The 15,135-nt window shown below is 40.4% G+C and overlaps 1 protein-coding gene across 2 annotated transcripts in view; it reads left to right on the forward strand.

Annotated features, from left to right (window-relative positions):
• The window catches only part of COL14A1 (collagen type XIV alpha 1 chain), a 151,470-nt gene that overhangs the window by 66,017 nt on the left and 70,318 nt on the right, over window positions 1–15,135 (forward strand). For both annotated transcript variants that reach the window (XM_034422237.2, XM_034422236.2), the window contains exons 17-25: window positions 1,825–1,957; window positions 2,710–2,781; window positions 4,035–4,177; window positions 8,637–8,766; window positions 8,885–9,007; window positions 10,794–10,943; window positions 12,437–12,553; window positions 13,869–14,015; window positions 14,550–14,624. In XM_034422237.2, the coding sequence (XP_034278128.2) occupies window positions 1,825–1,957; window positions 2,710–2,781; window positions 4,035–4,177; window positions 8,637–8,766; window positions 8,885–9,007; window positions 10,794–10,943; window positions 12,437–12,553; window positions 13,869–14,015; window positions 14,550–14,624 (1,090 nt within the window). The remainder of the gene's footprint in view (window positions 1–1,824; window positions 1,958–2,709; window positions 2,782–4,034; window positions 4,178–8,636; window positions 8,767–8,884; window positions 9,008–10,793; window positions 10,944–12,436; window positions 12,554–13,868; window positions 14,016–14,549; window positions 14,625–15,135) is intronic.

Here is a 15,135-nt window from a genome sequence, read left to right on the forward strand (position 1 = left end):
TCTTAGCCACTGAGCCACCTAGTCAGGCTTCCTTGCTGGTGATAGACTGTGTTTTGTGCATTTTGAGGAGCAGAGTCTCCGTTGTTGGGATGACGAAATAGATGAGTACATTTGTGAAAAGCATGCAAGCAATTGATTGCCCATTTATTTATTTGTTTGTATCCTGTTTTTATTAGTTTTACAAATAACTCAAGGCGGCGAATATTCTGTATCCAACACATATACCTCCTTCTATTTTCCCCATAACAATAGCCCTATGAGGTGAATTGGGCTGAGAGAGCTCGACAAGCCCCAAGTTATGTAGCTGATTTTCATGCCTAAAGTGGGACTAGAACTAATGTTCTCTTGACGATTGGCCCAAAGTCATCCAGCTGGCTTTCATGCCTGAGGTGGGACTAGAACTCATGGTCTCCTGGTGATTGGCCCAAAGTCATCCAGCTGGCTTTCATGCCTGAGGTGGGACTAGAACTCATGGTCTCCTGGTGATTGGCCCAAAGTCATCCAGCTGGCTTTCATGCCTAAAGAGGAACTAGAATTCACAGTCTCCCATTTTGTAATATGTTGTCTCAAGAACTGGATCAAACTGGCTCTCTTTTATTCTATTCTATTCAAAAACTCATCTGCTCAGTTTCTTAGGAAGCCAAAGCAGTGCCAAGATAATTTTTTTTTCAGGAAAATGCCTCAAGGAATATTTGCACAAGTATTTACACCTTTTCTGAAGGTATGGTTGGCCTCCCACCCTGTTGCTTTTCCAAAAGGCCTTTAAAACATGACTTTGCAGTGGTCCTGCGGACTATGAATGGAACTGGAGCTGATCGAGTGACTGATTTGATTGTGCTGTTGCTGCTCTGGGGTTATGCATTGGTTTTTTTTTTAAATGGATTTTTATTATATGGCAAAAAAAAATTAAAAAAAATTCTGGAATCACCTATGTGTGAATTGGGCAGCTGTATAAATGTGTTTAATAAATAAATAAATAATAAATAAGCACAAATTTAGGGAGTTGACAACCAAAGGAACTAAATGAAGAATGAGCATGTTTAATGGGTATTAAATGCAGATCAATTAGTTCATCAAGAGATGTGAAGAACATTTATCAATGTGTCTGGAATGTGGAAAATGAGTTAGGAATAGACTAGACTAGACTAGACTAGACTAGACTAGACTAGACTAGACTAGACTAGAATAGAATAGAATAGAATAGAATAGAATAGAATAGAATTCTTTATTGGCCAAGTGTGATTGGACACACAAGGAATTTGTCTTTGGTGCATATGCTCTCAGTGTACATAAAGAAAAAATAAAATATATTCGTCAAGAATCATAAGATACAATATTTAGTGATAGTCATAGGATACTAATAAGCAATCAAATCATACTAGGAAACAATAAAAACAATATAAGTTGTAAGGATACAAGCAACATGGATATAGCCATAAGTGAGAAGAGATAGGTACTAGTAAGTATGAGAAGAAGAATAGTAATACAGTCTTAGTAAATTATTTGACAGTGTTGTGGGAATTATTTGTTTAGCAGAGTGATGGCATTTGGGAAAAAACTGTCCTTGTGTCTTGTTGTTCTGGTGTGCAGATCCATATAACGTCTTTTTGAGAGTAGAAGTTGAAACAATTTATGTCCAGGATGTGAGGGGTCTGTAGATATTTTCACAGCCCTCTTTTTGACTCATGCAGTATACAGGTCCTCAATGGAAGGCAGGTTGGTAGCAATTGTTTTTTTCTGCCGTTCTAACTATCCCTGGGCAGGTTCCAAAAGGAGTATAATTCACCTCTCTGTCTTCTAAATCTCCTGTTCTATCTGTTTCAGATCATCTTAAGTGGAGATGTGGACACCTATGAGATCGAAGGCTTGCTACCCGATATGGAATATGAGGTGTCCTTGGTGGCCCTCTTTGATGATGAAAGTGAAAGTGATGTGGTTGCTGTACTTGGGAGCACACGTAAGATGGGAAATACTATGGTTATCCTTCCTATATATTTCTCAGTATATACTTTACTTTAAAAAGCCAACATTCAGAAGTATCTGGTGCCTCTGTCTTCTTACCTGAAGTCCTGATGTACAGAATAATGTCTTATGCTCATTTGGCTACTGAAATGTAGTCTACTGCATCTGAAGCAGGGGTGGGTTGCTACCGGTTCACCCTGGTTTGGGCAAACTGGTAGCGGCGGCGGTGGGAGGCTCCGCCCAGCCTCCCAGACATCATCAAAAATGCTCTGCGCATGCGCAGAACCTTCTGCACATGCACCGAAGCGCCAAGCACTCGCGAAGCAAGCAAGTGCGCCCACGTGCTCCCAATAGCGAACCAATAGTGCCAGGATTTGAATCCCACTACTGATCTGAAGGGATGTTTCATGGCTGATTGGGGGATTCTGGATTGAGAGAGCACCAAGGACCCCTCATGTCAATCCTGAGCTGCAAATATTCTCCTTTATTAGTGAAATTTGATAACCTTGGAAACAACTCAACCCTCCCCTCCTAGTATAGCTCCACCCAGAGTTCTTTCTTTTAAAACTCTGCCAGTTAATCCAGATGTTGTTTTAATTTCGGTTCAACCTGATTTTATCTTCTCCAGTCGCAATGTTCTGCATCAGAGTACCATATAGATAAACCTATACAAGAAATATATAGTAGCTATTGTAAGTATGAAATTTTGTCTGAAAACATGCTTGTCTGTTGCTTATTTCCCCCCAGTTGAAATACTGACTACTGAAGTAACTACCATTACCACAGAAATTACTACTACTCCTGAGCCTACAACAGCAGGTACAAAATATATTTTTAAAAATGAACACATATGTAAGTCAAGAGGTGATTAGTTGACATTACTCAGAGCAAGGGGTTACGATGACTCAGTTGTTAAAGATGCAGGGTTCGTCAGCTGGAAAGCTGCCAGTCTTGGTTTAAGACCAAGCGCCATGCAATGGGGTGAGCTCCTGTTCCTTGCCCAGCTCCTGCCCACCTAACAGTTTGAAAGCATGCAAATGCGAGTAAATAAATAGATACCACTTAAGAGCTGTTGTGGTGCAATGATTAGAATGCAGTACTGCAAGCTACTTCTGCTGACTGCCGACTCCCTGAAGTTTAGCAGTTCAAATCTCACCAGGCTCAAGATTGACTCAGCCTTCCATCTTTCCAAGGTCGGTAAAATGAGGACCCAGATTGTTGGGGGCAATATGCTGACTCTGTAAAATCACTTAGAGAGGGCTGTAAAGCACTGTGAAGCAGTATATAAGTCTAAGTGCTATTGCTATTGCTACCATTTCGGTGGGAAAGTAACAGTGTTCTGTGTGCCTTGACATATAGTCATGCTGGCCACATGACCATGGAACAGTCTTTGGACAATGCTGGCTCCCTTGGCTAAGAAACAGGCATGAGCACCACCAGGGGTGGGTTCTAAATTTTTTTACTACTGGTTCTATGGGCGTGGTTGATTATGTGGGCGTAGTTTGATGGTCATGTGATAATTCTTTAGGATTTAGCAGAGATACTGGTCTACCAAGCTTTTAACTGCTTGCAGAGCTGTACCGGTCTACCCATTTGTTTTTGGAGGCACCGGTCTACTCATTTGTTTTTGGAGGCACCGGTCTATCCATTTGTTTTTGGAGTGCACTGGTCTACACCATACTGCCTTTTAATACTGATCAGCTATAGGGTGGCCCTTTGAAGCCCCGCGGCAAGAGTTTAAACAGTTTTTTTCCTAGCCAATCAGCTAGGACTCGGGAGGCAGCGAATAGATTAGGGGTGGGGCCAAATAAAAGGTAAGAATAACGCGGGGGCAGGTTCGGTGACATCATATTGGCCCGAACCGGCCGGAACCCACCACTGAGTACCACCCTCTACAGTTGGACACAACTGGACAGGGAAAACCTTTACTTGTACTCTGAGCAAAGATGCAACATTTTTGTATTCTTAGAATGATTGTGTTTTATAATTTGCTGTAAAATAGTTAACTGGGGAAGAAATGATATCCAGACTGGATGCTTCAAAAGATTTAAAGCTGTTTGTCGTTCTTGTAGTCTTTCGGACAGGAATAAAAAATCTCATGGTCGAAGATGAAACTACCTCAAGTTTGAAAGTCAAGTGGGACATTACGGACCTCAGCGTTTCCCAGTTCAGGGTGACATATATGAAGGCTGACGGTGGTCATGGGGAGGAAACGGTAAGGATGATGGCCTGACAGATCATTGGTTTGAAAGCTCAGCTTGGACTTTTAAAGAATTATTCATAACTTGGAATCAAAGGGAACATTCTCCCCTTGATAAGTATCAATTATCTGCATAATGTAAGCCTCAGTTTGCTAGTATCGTTTACTTATCTATATAAAAAGATATATGCCACCAATATCCAATGCATTTTGCAATTCCATAAGCCAAAAACTAACTAGGTCCTTGGGCTTACAATTTAAAATCAATAGGAATCTATAGTTAGTCCTCAATTTACAACCATAATTGGGATCAGAGTTTTTGTTGCTAAATTAGGTGGTTGTTAAGTGAACCACACCTGATTTGTCAACCTTTTTTGCCATGGTGATTGAGCAAATTACTGCAGTTGGTAAGTGAATTTAGCAGTCACTAACTGAATCTGGCTTCCCCCGTTGACTTTGCTTGTAGGAAGCAAATTTGTACAAGCAAATTGCTTGTACTCATCTTAAATGGTCTAAGTGCCAGAGCTCACTGTAACAGCATTGCTAAAAAGGTATTAAAAGTTGTTAATCTAATCTTGCGTAGCTTCTTTTCCGGTAATATTGAACTGCAAACTAGGGCATACAAAACTTTTATCAGACCAATTCTTGAATACAGCTCATCTGTCTGGAACCCGCACTGCATATCAGACATTAATACAATTGAACAAGTCCAGAGATATTTCACAAGAAGAGTCCTCCACTCCTCTGCTCGCAACAAAATACCTTATGCCACCAGACTCGAAATTTTGGGCTTAGACAATTTAGAACTTTGCCATCTTCAATCTGACCTAAGCATAGTACATAAAATCATCTGCTACAAAGTCCTAGCAGCCAATGAATACTTCAGCTTCAACCAAAACAATACAAGAGCACACAACAGATACAAACTCATGGTAAACTGATCCAAACTAGACTGCAGAAAATACGACTTCAGTAACAGAGTTGTCAGTGCCTTGAATGCACTACCTGACTCTGTGGTTTCTTCCCCAAATCCCCAAAACTTTAACCTTAGACTGTCTACTGTTGACCTCACCCCATTCCTAAGAGGTCTTTAAGGGGCGTGCATAAGCGCACCAGCGTGCCTACCATCCCTGTCCTAATGTTTTCTTTTATTCATATCCTTTTCATGTATTTATAATTATGTTTATACTTGTATCTGTCATAAAATACATGCTTAATGAAAATGATTGAATGATTGAATGATTGAATGAATGAATGAATGAATGAATGAATGAATGAATGAATGAATGAATAAATAAATAAATAAATAAATAAATAAATAAATAAATAAATAAATAAATAAATAAATAAATAAATAAAATGAAAAGCTAGCTTGGAAGGTCACAAATGAGAAGCACATGACCTTGGGATGCTGCAACCACCGCAAATACATGCTAGTTGCCAAGTTCTCAAAGTCTGATCATGTGGCTGTGGAGATGCTGCAATGGTCATAGGTGGGAGAACCAGTTGGAAGTCACTTTTTCAATACCTTTCAAACAGTTGCTAAACAAATCCTAACTTGCATTAACAAAGGGATCAATCAAGTGAGCTACTAATACCACTCTATAAAGCCTTAGTAAGACCTAGAATACTGCATCCAGTTTTGGTCACCACACTATAGAAAGACTCTAGAAAGAGTGCAGAGAAGAGCAACCAAGGTGATTAGGGGATTGGAGACTAAAACATAGGATGAACGGTTGCAGGAACTGGGCATGGCTAGTCTAGTGAAGAGGAGGACCAGGGGAGACATGATAGCAGTGTTCCAGTATTTGAGGGGCTGCCACAGAGAGGAGGGGGTCAACCTTCAGGTGCTTTTCCAAAGCACCTGAAGGCCAGACAAGATATAATGGATGGAAACTGATCAAGGAGAGATTCAACCTGGAAATAAGGAGAAATTTTCTGACAGTGAGAACAATCAACCGATGGAACAGAAGTTGCCTTCAGAAGTTGCAGGAGCTTCATCACTGGAAGCTTTCAATAAGAGACTGAACTGCCATCAGTCAGAAATAGTGTAGGGTCTGCTTGGGTGGGGGGTTGGACTAGATGGCCTACGAAGTCCCTTCCAACTCTGTTAATCTGTTAAATCTGTTAAATGATTGTGCAGTAAGTTGAGGACTATTTGTAATAAAGAAGGTGGGGACATGTTGCTTTGGCAAATATCAAAGGGTCGATATGAAAAGTTGAGGAGGACTTTTCTTCTGCTAGATTCCAAATGGACGATGGGGTGGTATCTTGTGCCATTTACTGGACACAAAGTTCAACAACCCCCTTTTCCTTCTTGCAAGCAGGTGGTGTGGGATTCTCCATTCACATGGAGAACATGGTGAGTTAACACTTACTGTGCCACCCATCATAGACCTGACCCAATTTGCTTCATGGTTCTCCAAATGAAAAATCTTGCACTTGCAGTCCGCTTGACGATGAGTGGACTTCAACTCCCAGAATTCCCAGTTTGCAACCCCATCGTGACCAAGTTTGCCAGTAATGAATGTGATTGCATAACATTATGCCTACTAATTCTGGGTTGTTTAGGGGTGAGGATTTAATGGGTTAAATCCAAACCCCATGGCTTTAAGAAGACATCTGAAAAAAAAGAGGGACTTGTTTTGAAATAGGGACAGCGAGGATAGAAAAAATGTTAGTGGGTTAGAAGAGAAATCATTATGAATCAAGAGTACAGTCTGCTTTCATCTGTTGATTTAATACTTCGCAAATGGTTGCTATCCACCTTGAGAATCTCTCTGATGGAGACATGAAATAAATAGATGAAAGCATTTCAGGCAGCTGGGCATGAGAAAGCTGGAAGGAAATTACAATGGGGAACAAGGACTGAAAGATTTACAGATACTATGGACCATAAAATGATTTTGAATTCTGGCCAAGCTGTTGATTCAATCTTCTCAGCCCGCCTGGTTCTGTCTTACAGCAGCTTCACTGGTCCCTCACTTATTTTTTGGACACAATTCAAAAAGGTTACACATGCGTAGCCCTCTTACAACTATTTGAAAGAAGCATTGTCTCACCAGAACCTGCCCAGTTTTACAATCTGGGAGAGAGGCCTTTTTCTCAACTCCACCACCATTATTTGATGCCAACAAGAAAAGTTGAATTTTCTTGGTGGCTGTTTCAAATCTTTGGATTTTGGGGGTATAGGAGACAGGTTAAAGTCAAGTCAAATCTCTTGGAAGTATGTTCAATAAATAAAGGACCTAGGAAGTCATTGCATAAAGTAATTTTTTCTCTCCTTCTCTGAATATCAAGTTAATTTCATAGCGTACTTTCATTACTGTCTGTTTTTCTCTCAACATAATTACTTGTAAATGGGGGAGGGATGTGTTATATTCACTGCTCAGAAGATAAGAAACTTATGGAAATAAATGGAGTGGGATGGATATGCAAAATATTTGTTAATATCTCTGCTCAAAGCCTTTGAAAGTTAGACATTTCTTTAGAGTAGTTACTTTTCTCAGTGAATTTTCTCCCATTTTGTAATAGCTAAAGAGGATTTCTCTAGTTTTACTTCCCTTCCCTGTTGTCTTTTTTGCTTTCCTTTTCACCATCCAGCTTTCTGACTTTCTCTTTCCTTCTCTTCCTGTATAACTACTTCTTCTACTTTCCTTTCTATACATCCTTTCTAGTTATTCTTCCATGTTGTGTTTTGGTTGGTCAAAGGAAGGGGAACATTTTGTGGATGCATGGTTATGAGTTTCTTTGTACAAGAGCCATTTGTGTATGCTATGAGAGAGAATGATTTTATATGAATGATTTTTATACTAAGAGCCATGGTAGCACAAAGGTTAGAATGCAGTATTGCAGACCAGAGGTTGGCCTCACATACTGTAACAACCGGTTCGCCCAGAACCTAAAATGTGAGCGCGCATTTGGAAGTTATGGCATATCTGTTAGATTATTCATAAACTGGCAGAGACATGGTAACAAGGTCAGCCAATGAATAGCATAGCAACTAAATCAGCCAATGGGAGCTGAGGCAGACTGGTGCCAGGGCATGTCTTAGTCTGCAGCTTCTGAGTCTGTGCAGAGAATTGAAACTGAAACTAAGCAGTCCGTGCATGCAGTGCTGAAATAAAACTAACTGTTCTCTCCTGCCTTGAGTTCTGCCTATAACTTCTACCACATTGAAGAATCAACTATTGGCATTGTAAAATTTATTTCATCTGTTATTATGTATATAAAGAAGTTAATGAATCCAGCTGAATCAGTTATTCTGTGTGTGCTTCTGGATTTTATGTTTGCAAGAAACTTTGACAATATCAAGTTCCGAAAAACTCATATATAACAAAATACACAGATGTATGCCTGAACACAAAGTTGCTTTGTGTTCTCTGCATGTTTTTTTCTTTTTTATTATAGTCAAGCCTGAAAGACATCATACGATACAGTTGTCATATTTGTTTTTAATGTTTCTTCCATCCAGGTTACAGTCCCCGTGAGACAAAACAATTTACTTCTTCAGCCTTTGCTCTCAGACACTGAATACAAAATTATGGTCACCCCAATCTATGCTGATGGAGAAGGAGTCAGTTTGTCAGCTCCGGGAAAAACTTGTGAGTACAAAGTTGTGAAGGCTCAAATATAGGCAACTGCTTGTATTTAATTAAGCTGTTTCTCAGGGATGTTTTGAGAAAAAAATATAACTTAGAATGTGCTTTTTCCCCCCCTTAGTGCCTCTTTCTCCTCCACAAAATCTGAAAGTCTCTGATGAATGGTACAACCGATTAAGGATTAGCTGGGATGCGCCTCGATCCCCCACAATGGGGTATAGGATTGTATATAAACCTGTGAATAGTGAGTGCTTGAAATATTTGCCTGTCTGCTTTACTTATACCTGTGATGGCGAACCTATGGCACATGTGCTACAGGTGGCACGCAGAGCCCTCTCTGTGGCCACATGGGCCATCTCCCCAGCTCAACTCCACCACACATGTGTGGGCCTCCCACCAGCCAGCAGGTTTTCGGGTCTCTGCTGCTCATGTGCGAGGGGGCACATGCGAGAGACGTGCGTGCATGCATGGGGGATGGGGCACACATGGGTGGGTCGCATGGGTGGGGGATGGGGGTCACGCACGCATGTTCAGGGGTCATGCACACATGCACAGGGGGTGGGGGGACCGTGAGGGATCGTGCATGCAGACATGGGGCGGGGAGCACTGGGGGTCATGCGTGCATGTGCAGGGGGTGGGGCACACATGGGGGATTGCGTGCACATGCACTGGGGGCGGGACTCACGGGGCTCGCACGTGCATTGCATTATGGGTGCACGCGCATGCGTGCTTTCAGCACGCGGCAAAAACAAGGTTAGCCATCACTGATTTATATGTTATGTACCTAAGTTATACTTTGTGTAAATAATGTTCCTTCCTAATTCTCACCAAATTATTCTTCTCTACACAGATAAGATAACAAGATACATTTTCTTTTTGTAACGGGAAAAAAAACTGCTGGATTTTTGAGGGTGTGGAAAAAACAATTGAAAGGGGAAATAATAATTTATTAAGCTTGTACGCTGCCCAATATTCCATGATTCTGGCAACCCACAACAATCCAAGAAATTACAATGAAATAAATGAAACATAAAACTCGCAAGCATGATGAAACAAAGGATCTCCCTCACCCTCAGCAAAAGCTTGGGAGAAGAGTCAGCTTTTTACAGCTCTCCTAAACAAAGAAATATTTAAGAATTGTTTCTCTTTGTTTTCCTGAAATTCAGAGATTAGAGCGTGTAAAACAAACAAATGATCTCTGAATAAACATGAAAGGGCCAGTTTGCTGTAATGGTTAAATGCTGGCCTAGAAACCAGGAGACTGTGAGTTCGAGTCCTGCCTTAAACATGAAAACTGGCTGAGTGACTTTGGACCAATCACCAGGAGACTGTGAGTTCTAGTCCTGCCTTGGGCATGGAAGCCAGCTGGATGAACTTGGGCCAGTCATTTTCTCTCAGCCCCACCCACTTCACAGGGTGGTTGTTGTGGGAAAATAGGAGGAGGAAGGTGGATTGTGTAAATTCACTGCCTTGAATTATTTATAAAGCAAAAAAAGTGGGATAAAAATACAATAAATATTAAACAAATAAATAAATAAATACATAATAGATCATATTTATATATCAAATTTATTTATTGTGTCATTATTGCTAGTTATTCTTGATTTGCCTCTTGCTAGTTATTCTTGATTTCAAATTAAGGATCACTTTTGTGGATTAGAAAGTAATAATGGAACTTCCCAGCATCTTTAACCCAGGGGTGAAATCCAGCAGGTTCTGGAGAACTGGTAGCGGAAATTTTGAGTAGTTTGGAGAACCGGCAAATACCAACTCTGTCTGGCCCCAGAGTTGGGTGGGAATGGAGATTTTGCAATATCCTTCCCCCAGGAGTGGGGAGGGAATGGGGATTTTGCAGTATCTTTCCCCTGCCACGCCCACCAAGCCACGCCCACCAAGCCACACCATGCCCACCAAGCCACACCCACAGAACCGGCAGTAAAAAAAATGGATTTCACCACTGCTTTAACCCAAATGCAGTGTTATGGGGGGAGGGAACCATGTTCATCAAATTCCTCTCTTGTTTCTTTCAGTTTCTGGACCAGCACTTGAAACCTTTGTGGGTGATGATGTCAACACTATCCTTATCTTGAATTTGCTTAGTGGAACAGAGTATAATGTTAAAGTATTTGCTTCTTACACGACTGGATTTAGTGAAGCCTTAACAGGTGTTGCCAAGACATGTAAGAACCTTGGGGTTTTTTAGAATCTTTTTGTCCATGGATCATATTTCACTGATTACTTTAGCCTTTGTTTTAGTAAGGAGTTATAATCTGGGTATGACACAAAGAGCGAGGGTCTCTGTTGAATATTTTTCATTTGGAACAGAAAGTGAAAGGTCACCTTTTAAAAATCAGGTCCATTTTAATACACCTCTTTTTGATTACTAAGAAGTGGTCAGTTCCATTCTTTGGAATAGTTTTGAAAACTTGTACCATTATGGATATTTGAAACCTGGTAAATGTTAACCCCTTTTCCTAACTTTCCTGGTTAAGCGCGTTGTGTAAACACAAATGTCTAAATTGTGATCAGTGAGGAGTCCACAACCTATAAAGAGAAGAGTAATGAGACTAAAGTATGATTCTGGGGTTCCTTTCTCCAAAATCTTTGAAGGACTTCAGATATTATGCCTCAATCCCTCCCCTTGTCACCTCTCCTTCTGTTTCCCATTCTCGGAGTATAAATGAAAATTTCTTCTGCCGGCTGATGAAAGAGAGCATGTTCTTCTCATGTATTTCAGAGGAAAATAAAACGTTCATGAAATTCTCATAGCTTGAGTCTGATGTTTGGGTGACCAGATGACCAAGAGGTGTGGGGCAGGGGTGAAATGCTCCCGGTTCGGACCGGATCGCCCGATCCGGTAGCGATGGTGGCAGATGGTTCGGAGAACCGGTAACAAAAATACCTGCCCCCCCACCCCATGCCCAGCTGAGCCGCAGGATCATCAGAGGCTTTTTTTTTAACTTTTAAAAGCATTTTTTCTACAACCTCTTCCCACGAAAAAATGCTTTTTTTAAAAAAAAAAAAGCCTCTGATGATCGCACGGCTCAGCTGGGATCGTCAGAGGCTTTTCAAAGCATTTTTTTCTTCAACCTCTTGGCCGAAGAAGTGGTAAAAAAAATGCTTTGAAAAGTTAAAAAAATAAAAGTTGGCAACGCCCACCCAGTCACATTACCCCCCCCACCAAACCACGCCCACAGAACCGGTAATAACAAATTTTATATTTCACCCCTGGTGTGGGGGGTTCTTCTCTGCAGCCCTGTCTCTAGCAGTCCACAGCATTTCTCACAATTTAGAAATGAGGACATTTCTGCTGCAGATTCTTTCAAACCGGGTGATGTGGACAGCAAGGGAGTCTTTGGAATGATGGCAAGATCTGTAATATGAAACTCCACTACTATCTCCAACTATCAGCTATGCTTAACGCATCATCGATGCAATGCGACAGAAGAACAAAACCTTCTTTCACTCCAGAAATGGAAAACGTGTCAGAATCTGCAAGGCAGATTTTGGCATAACATTAAAAGTTCACCTCTTGCTTATAAGAGAAATTCCACTAAGCAAGAACTATGGTTCCTCTGATATCCAAATCGTGACAAAATATGCCTTTTTCCTGTCTGATGGAATTGATAAAAAGCATGAATAATATTGTATTTGTATTTTTTTTTTTTTGCAGTGTATTTGGGTGTGACAAATTTAGGAGCTTATCAAACCCGAATGACGAGTTTATGTGCCCAATGGCAGCCCCACAGACACGCGACTGCTTACAGAATTGTAATAGAATCTCTTAATGGTAAGTTAATATATCATGCATATGTTGCTCAAGTATTAAGGTGCTCCTGTTGATCAGGAATCAAATGTTTCTATTGACAATCTTGAGGGAGCATATGTGCCGATGTCACCATTGCCTCTGTAGCCTTCAAGGTCATGAAAAGTTCCTCAGGAACGTTTCTCAGGAATGTCCCTGAGGTGACAACTGATATTCTTGGAGGACCTCCAAGGGAGGTGGATGGCTATTTCCGTACTTCTTTATCTTATGTAGAGTGTGCCAGCTTGTTTGGGTGGGGTGTGTGCATCTTTCTGGGGTGGAGAAGTGGACAATATAGCAAACATATAAATATGAGTGTCAAAGTGTGTTCAGGGTTCCCTCTTGCTATGAGGGGCTCCATCTTTATTCAGCTGAATAAACACATAAAGCTTATTGAGACAAATACTTCGACTCTGTCTTTATTAACACTGAGCCACACCTGAAACCAGCAAAACACTCCCTATTTGACATGAGAAGACATTCAGGTAAGGGTCTCCCCTTATCTGAAAAGCAAGAGTTATGTAGTCAAAAGCTCTGAACTGTTGAAACTGCCCTCTTAAAAGACTAAGTATTCTGGTAGCAATCTGAGGTCTTCATTATGGCCGTAGTCTGACATCTCCATCATGGTATTGAGACACAAATGTACCTGAAGTCATCTCCTTTGGAGCTTAGTAGTCTTGTTAAAAAAGAGCCCTTCTTCTTTTAATTAAAAGTGAATATGTGAGGAGTTGGTGTTTTTCAAACATAAAAATGGCAATGACCAATGCTAGGTGGTTTATAAGACTATTTGATTTCCATGCCTATCATAGCAGCCATTTTGTAAAATGAGCAAGCCACCACAGCCACCATTTTACACGCCCACAGTTTACTCTTAAAATTCCAAACATGCTTCCCAAAGCATCAGGGACATAACCTTGAAGGAAAGAGCCATTGTACAAGCAAAGAGGGATGAAGCATTCCTTAAGTCCTGGAAAACCAGATATTGTTTGGAAGAGATTCAGGCTGACTTCTCTCTGATTCACTGGAATATGAGAATAAAGAGAGAAAAGCGTACTCAGCCTTGCAAGATTCTGTTTTTTGATCTGATATACTGAAAGGCTGACATTAGTTGATTAGATACATTATAATGAAGAAATATCAGAAACAAGAACCATTCATGTCCATATACATAGTCCTCCTTCCTGTGGGAAATCACAGTTCAAAATATACTTGTGTTTAGGGTATTGTTCTTTATTGTGCTATGTGTGCTAGAAAACAACAATAAAATCCTGATCATTTAATGTTCTCTCTCTACTTTCAGATGGGGCAATAGAAGAAGAACTTTTAGGTTGGGGGGCATCTAGGCATTGCTTCTTTCAACTTTTTCCTGACACAAAATATAATATCAGCGTTTATTCACAAATTCAGGAATTAGAAGGACCTGCCATCAGTATAATAGAGGCAACACGTAAGTGGATCATTTTGTATATAATGTTGATTTGAGTATAGTTCATGTATTAGTTGTCAGAAGTAAACAGAGATTCCATCTTCCTATCTAATTTTCTGATTTTTTTGCTATAGTTTCTTTTGATATACATAACATCAGAGACTATAGCTGGAATTAGGAGCTTCATGAAGTGAAATTGATACCTATACTAGTTGGAATTTTGGGGAGTCACATTTCAGATTCTTGTTCAAACATTGAAGATTAGCACTTGTGATTAGCAAATGCTATGGATAGGCCGGGTATCATTAGTAGGAACTTAATTTTCTGCCTCTGATCGATCAGTAGACTAAATACTAGCTCCAGTTCCTAGGGATGACCAGATTTTGAATTTGAAGAAGGTCTTCAGATCTCTATAAGTGGGATCTTGGTAGCTGTGCTTAGGACAATGTTTTTTTACTTTATTCTTACTCTCCAAACATCTCAGTAAGGTGCATACAGTATATCAACTACCATCGCTATATAATTCTTTCTAACTTTTCTTTTATCCATTTTCAGTGCCATACCCAACTGAGCCACCACCAACTCCTCCAACCACCACTCCACAGCCTACGATTCCTCCAGCAAAGGAAGGTAATCTTTATGTAAAGACAATACTAAGATTTTTTTAAAGAAAGGTTATTTAACTATAATATGGTTGTCCTTGAATTTTGACCACAATTGGAACCAGAACTTGATCTCTAAGCAATGCGGTTAATGAACCGTGCCCAATTTTATAACTGTTTTTGCTGTTAAGCAAATCACCCTGGTCATTTAACAAATATGGCTTCCTCCAGAGACTTTTGTTGTCAGAAGCCAGCTAGGAATGTCACAGGTAACCCCAGGATGCTGCAAAATTTATAAATACAAGCCAATTGCCAAACACCCAAATTGAGATTAGGTGACTTCAGGGATAACTGCAATGGTCACGCGATAACATTTTTCAGCCCTATCATAACTTCAAATGGTCACTAAATGAATGGTTGTAAGCTGAGGACTACCTGTATATTAGTGTGCTACATGTAACTCTGGTTATTGGGATGAGGATAACATTATGTTGGCTTGCAAGCCAACCTCTTCTTAGCATAAAAAAATGGGTGGGCAA

Source organism: Pantherophis guttatus, chromosome 3, assembly GCF_059756535.1.
Source record: "Pantherophis guttatus breed Tessera chromosome 3, ASM5975653v1, whole genome shotgun sequence".
In the NCBI taxonomy this organism is placed as follows: Eukaryota; Metazoa; Chordata; class Lepidosauria; order Squamata; family Colubridae; genus Pantherophis; species Pantherophis guttatus.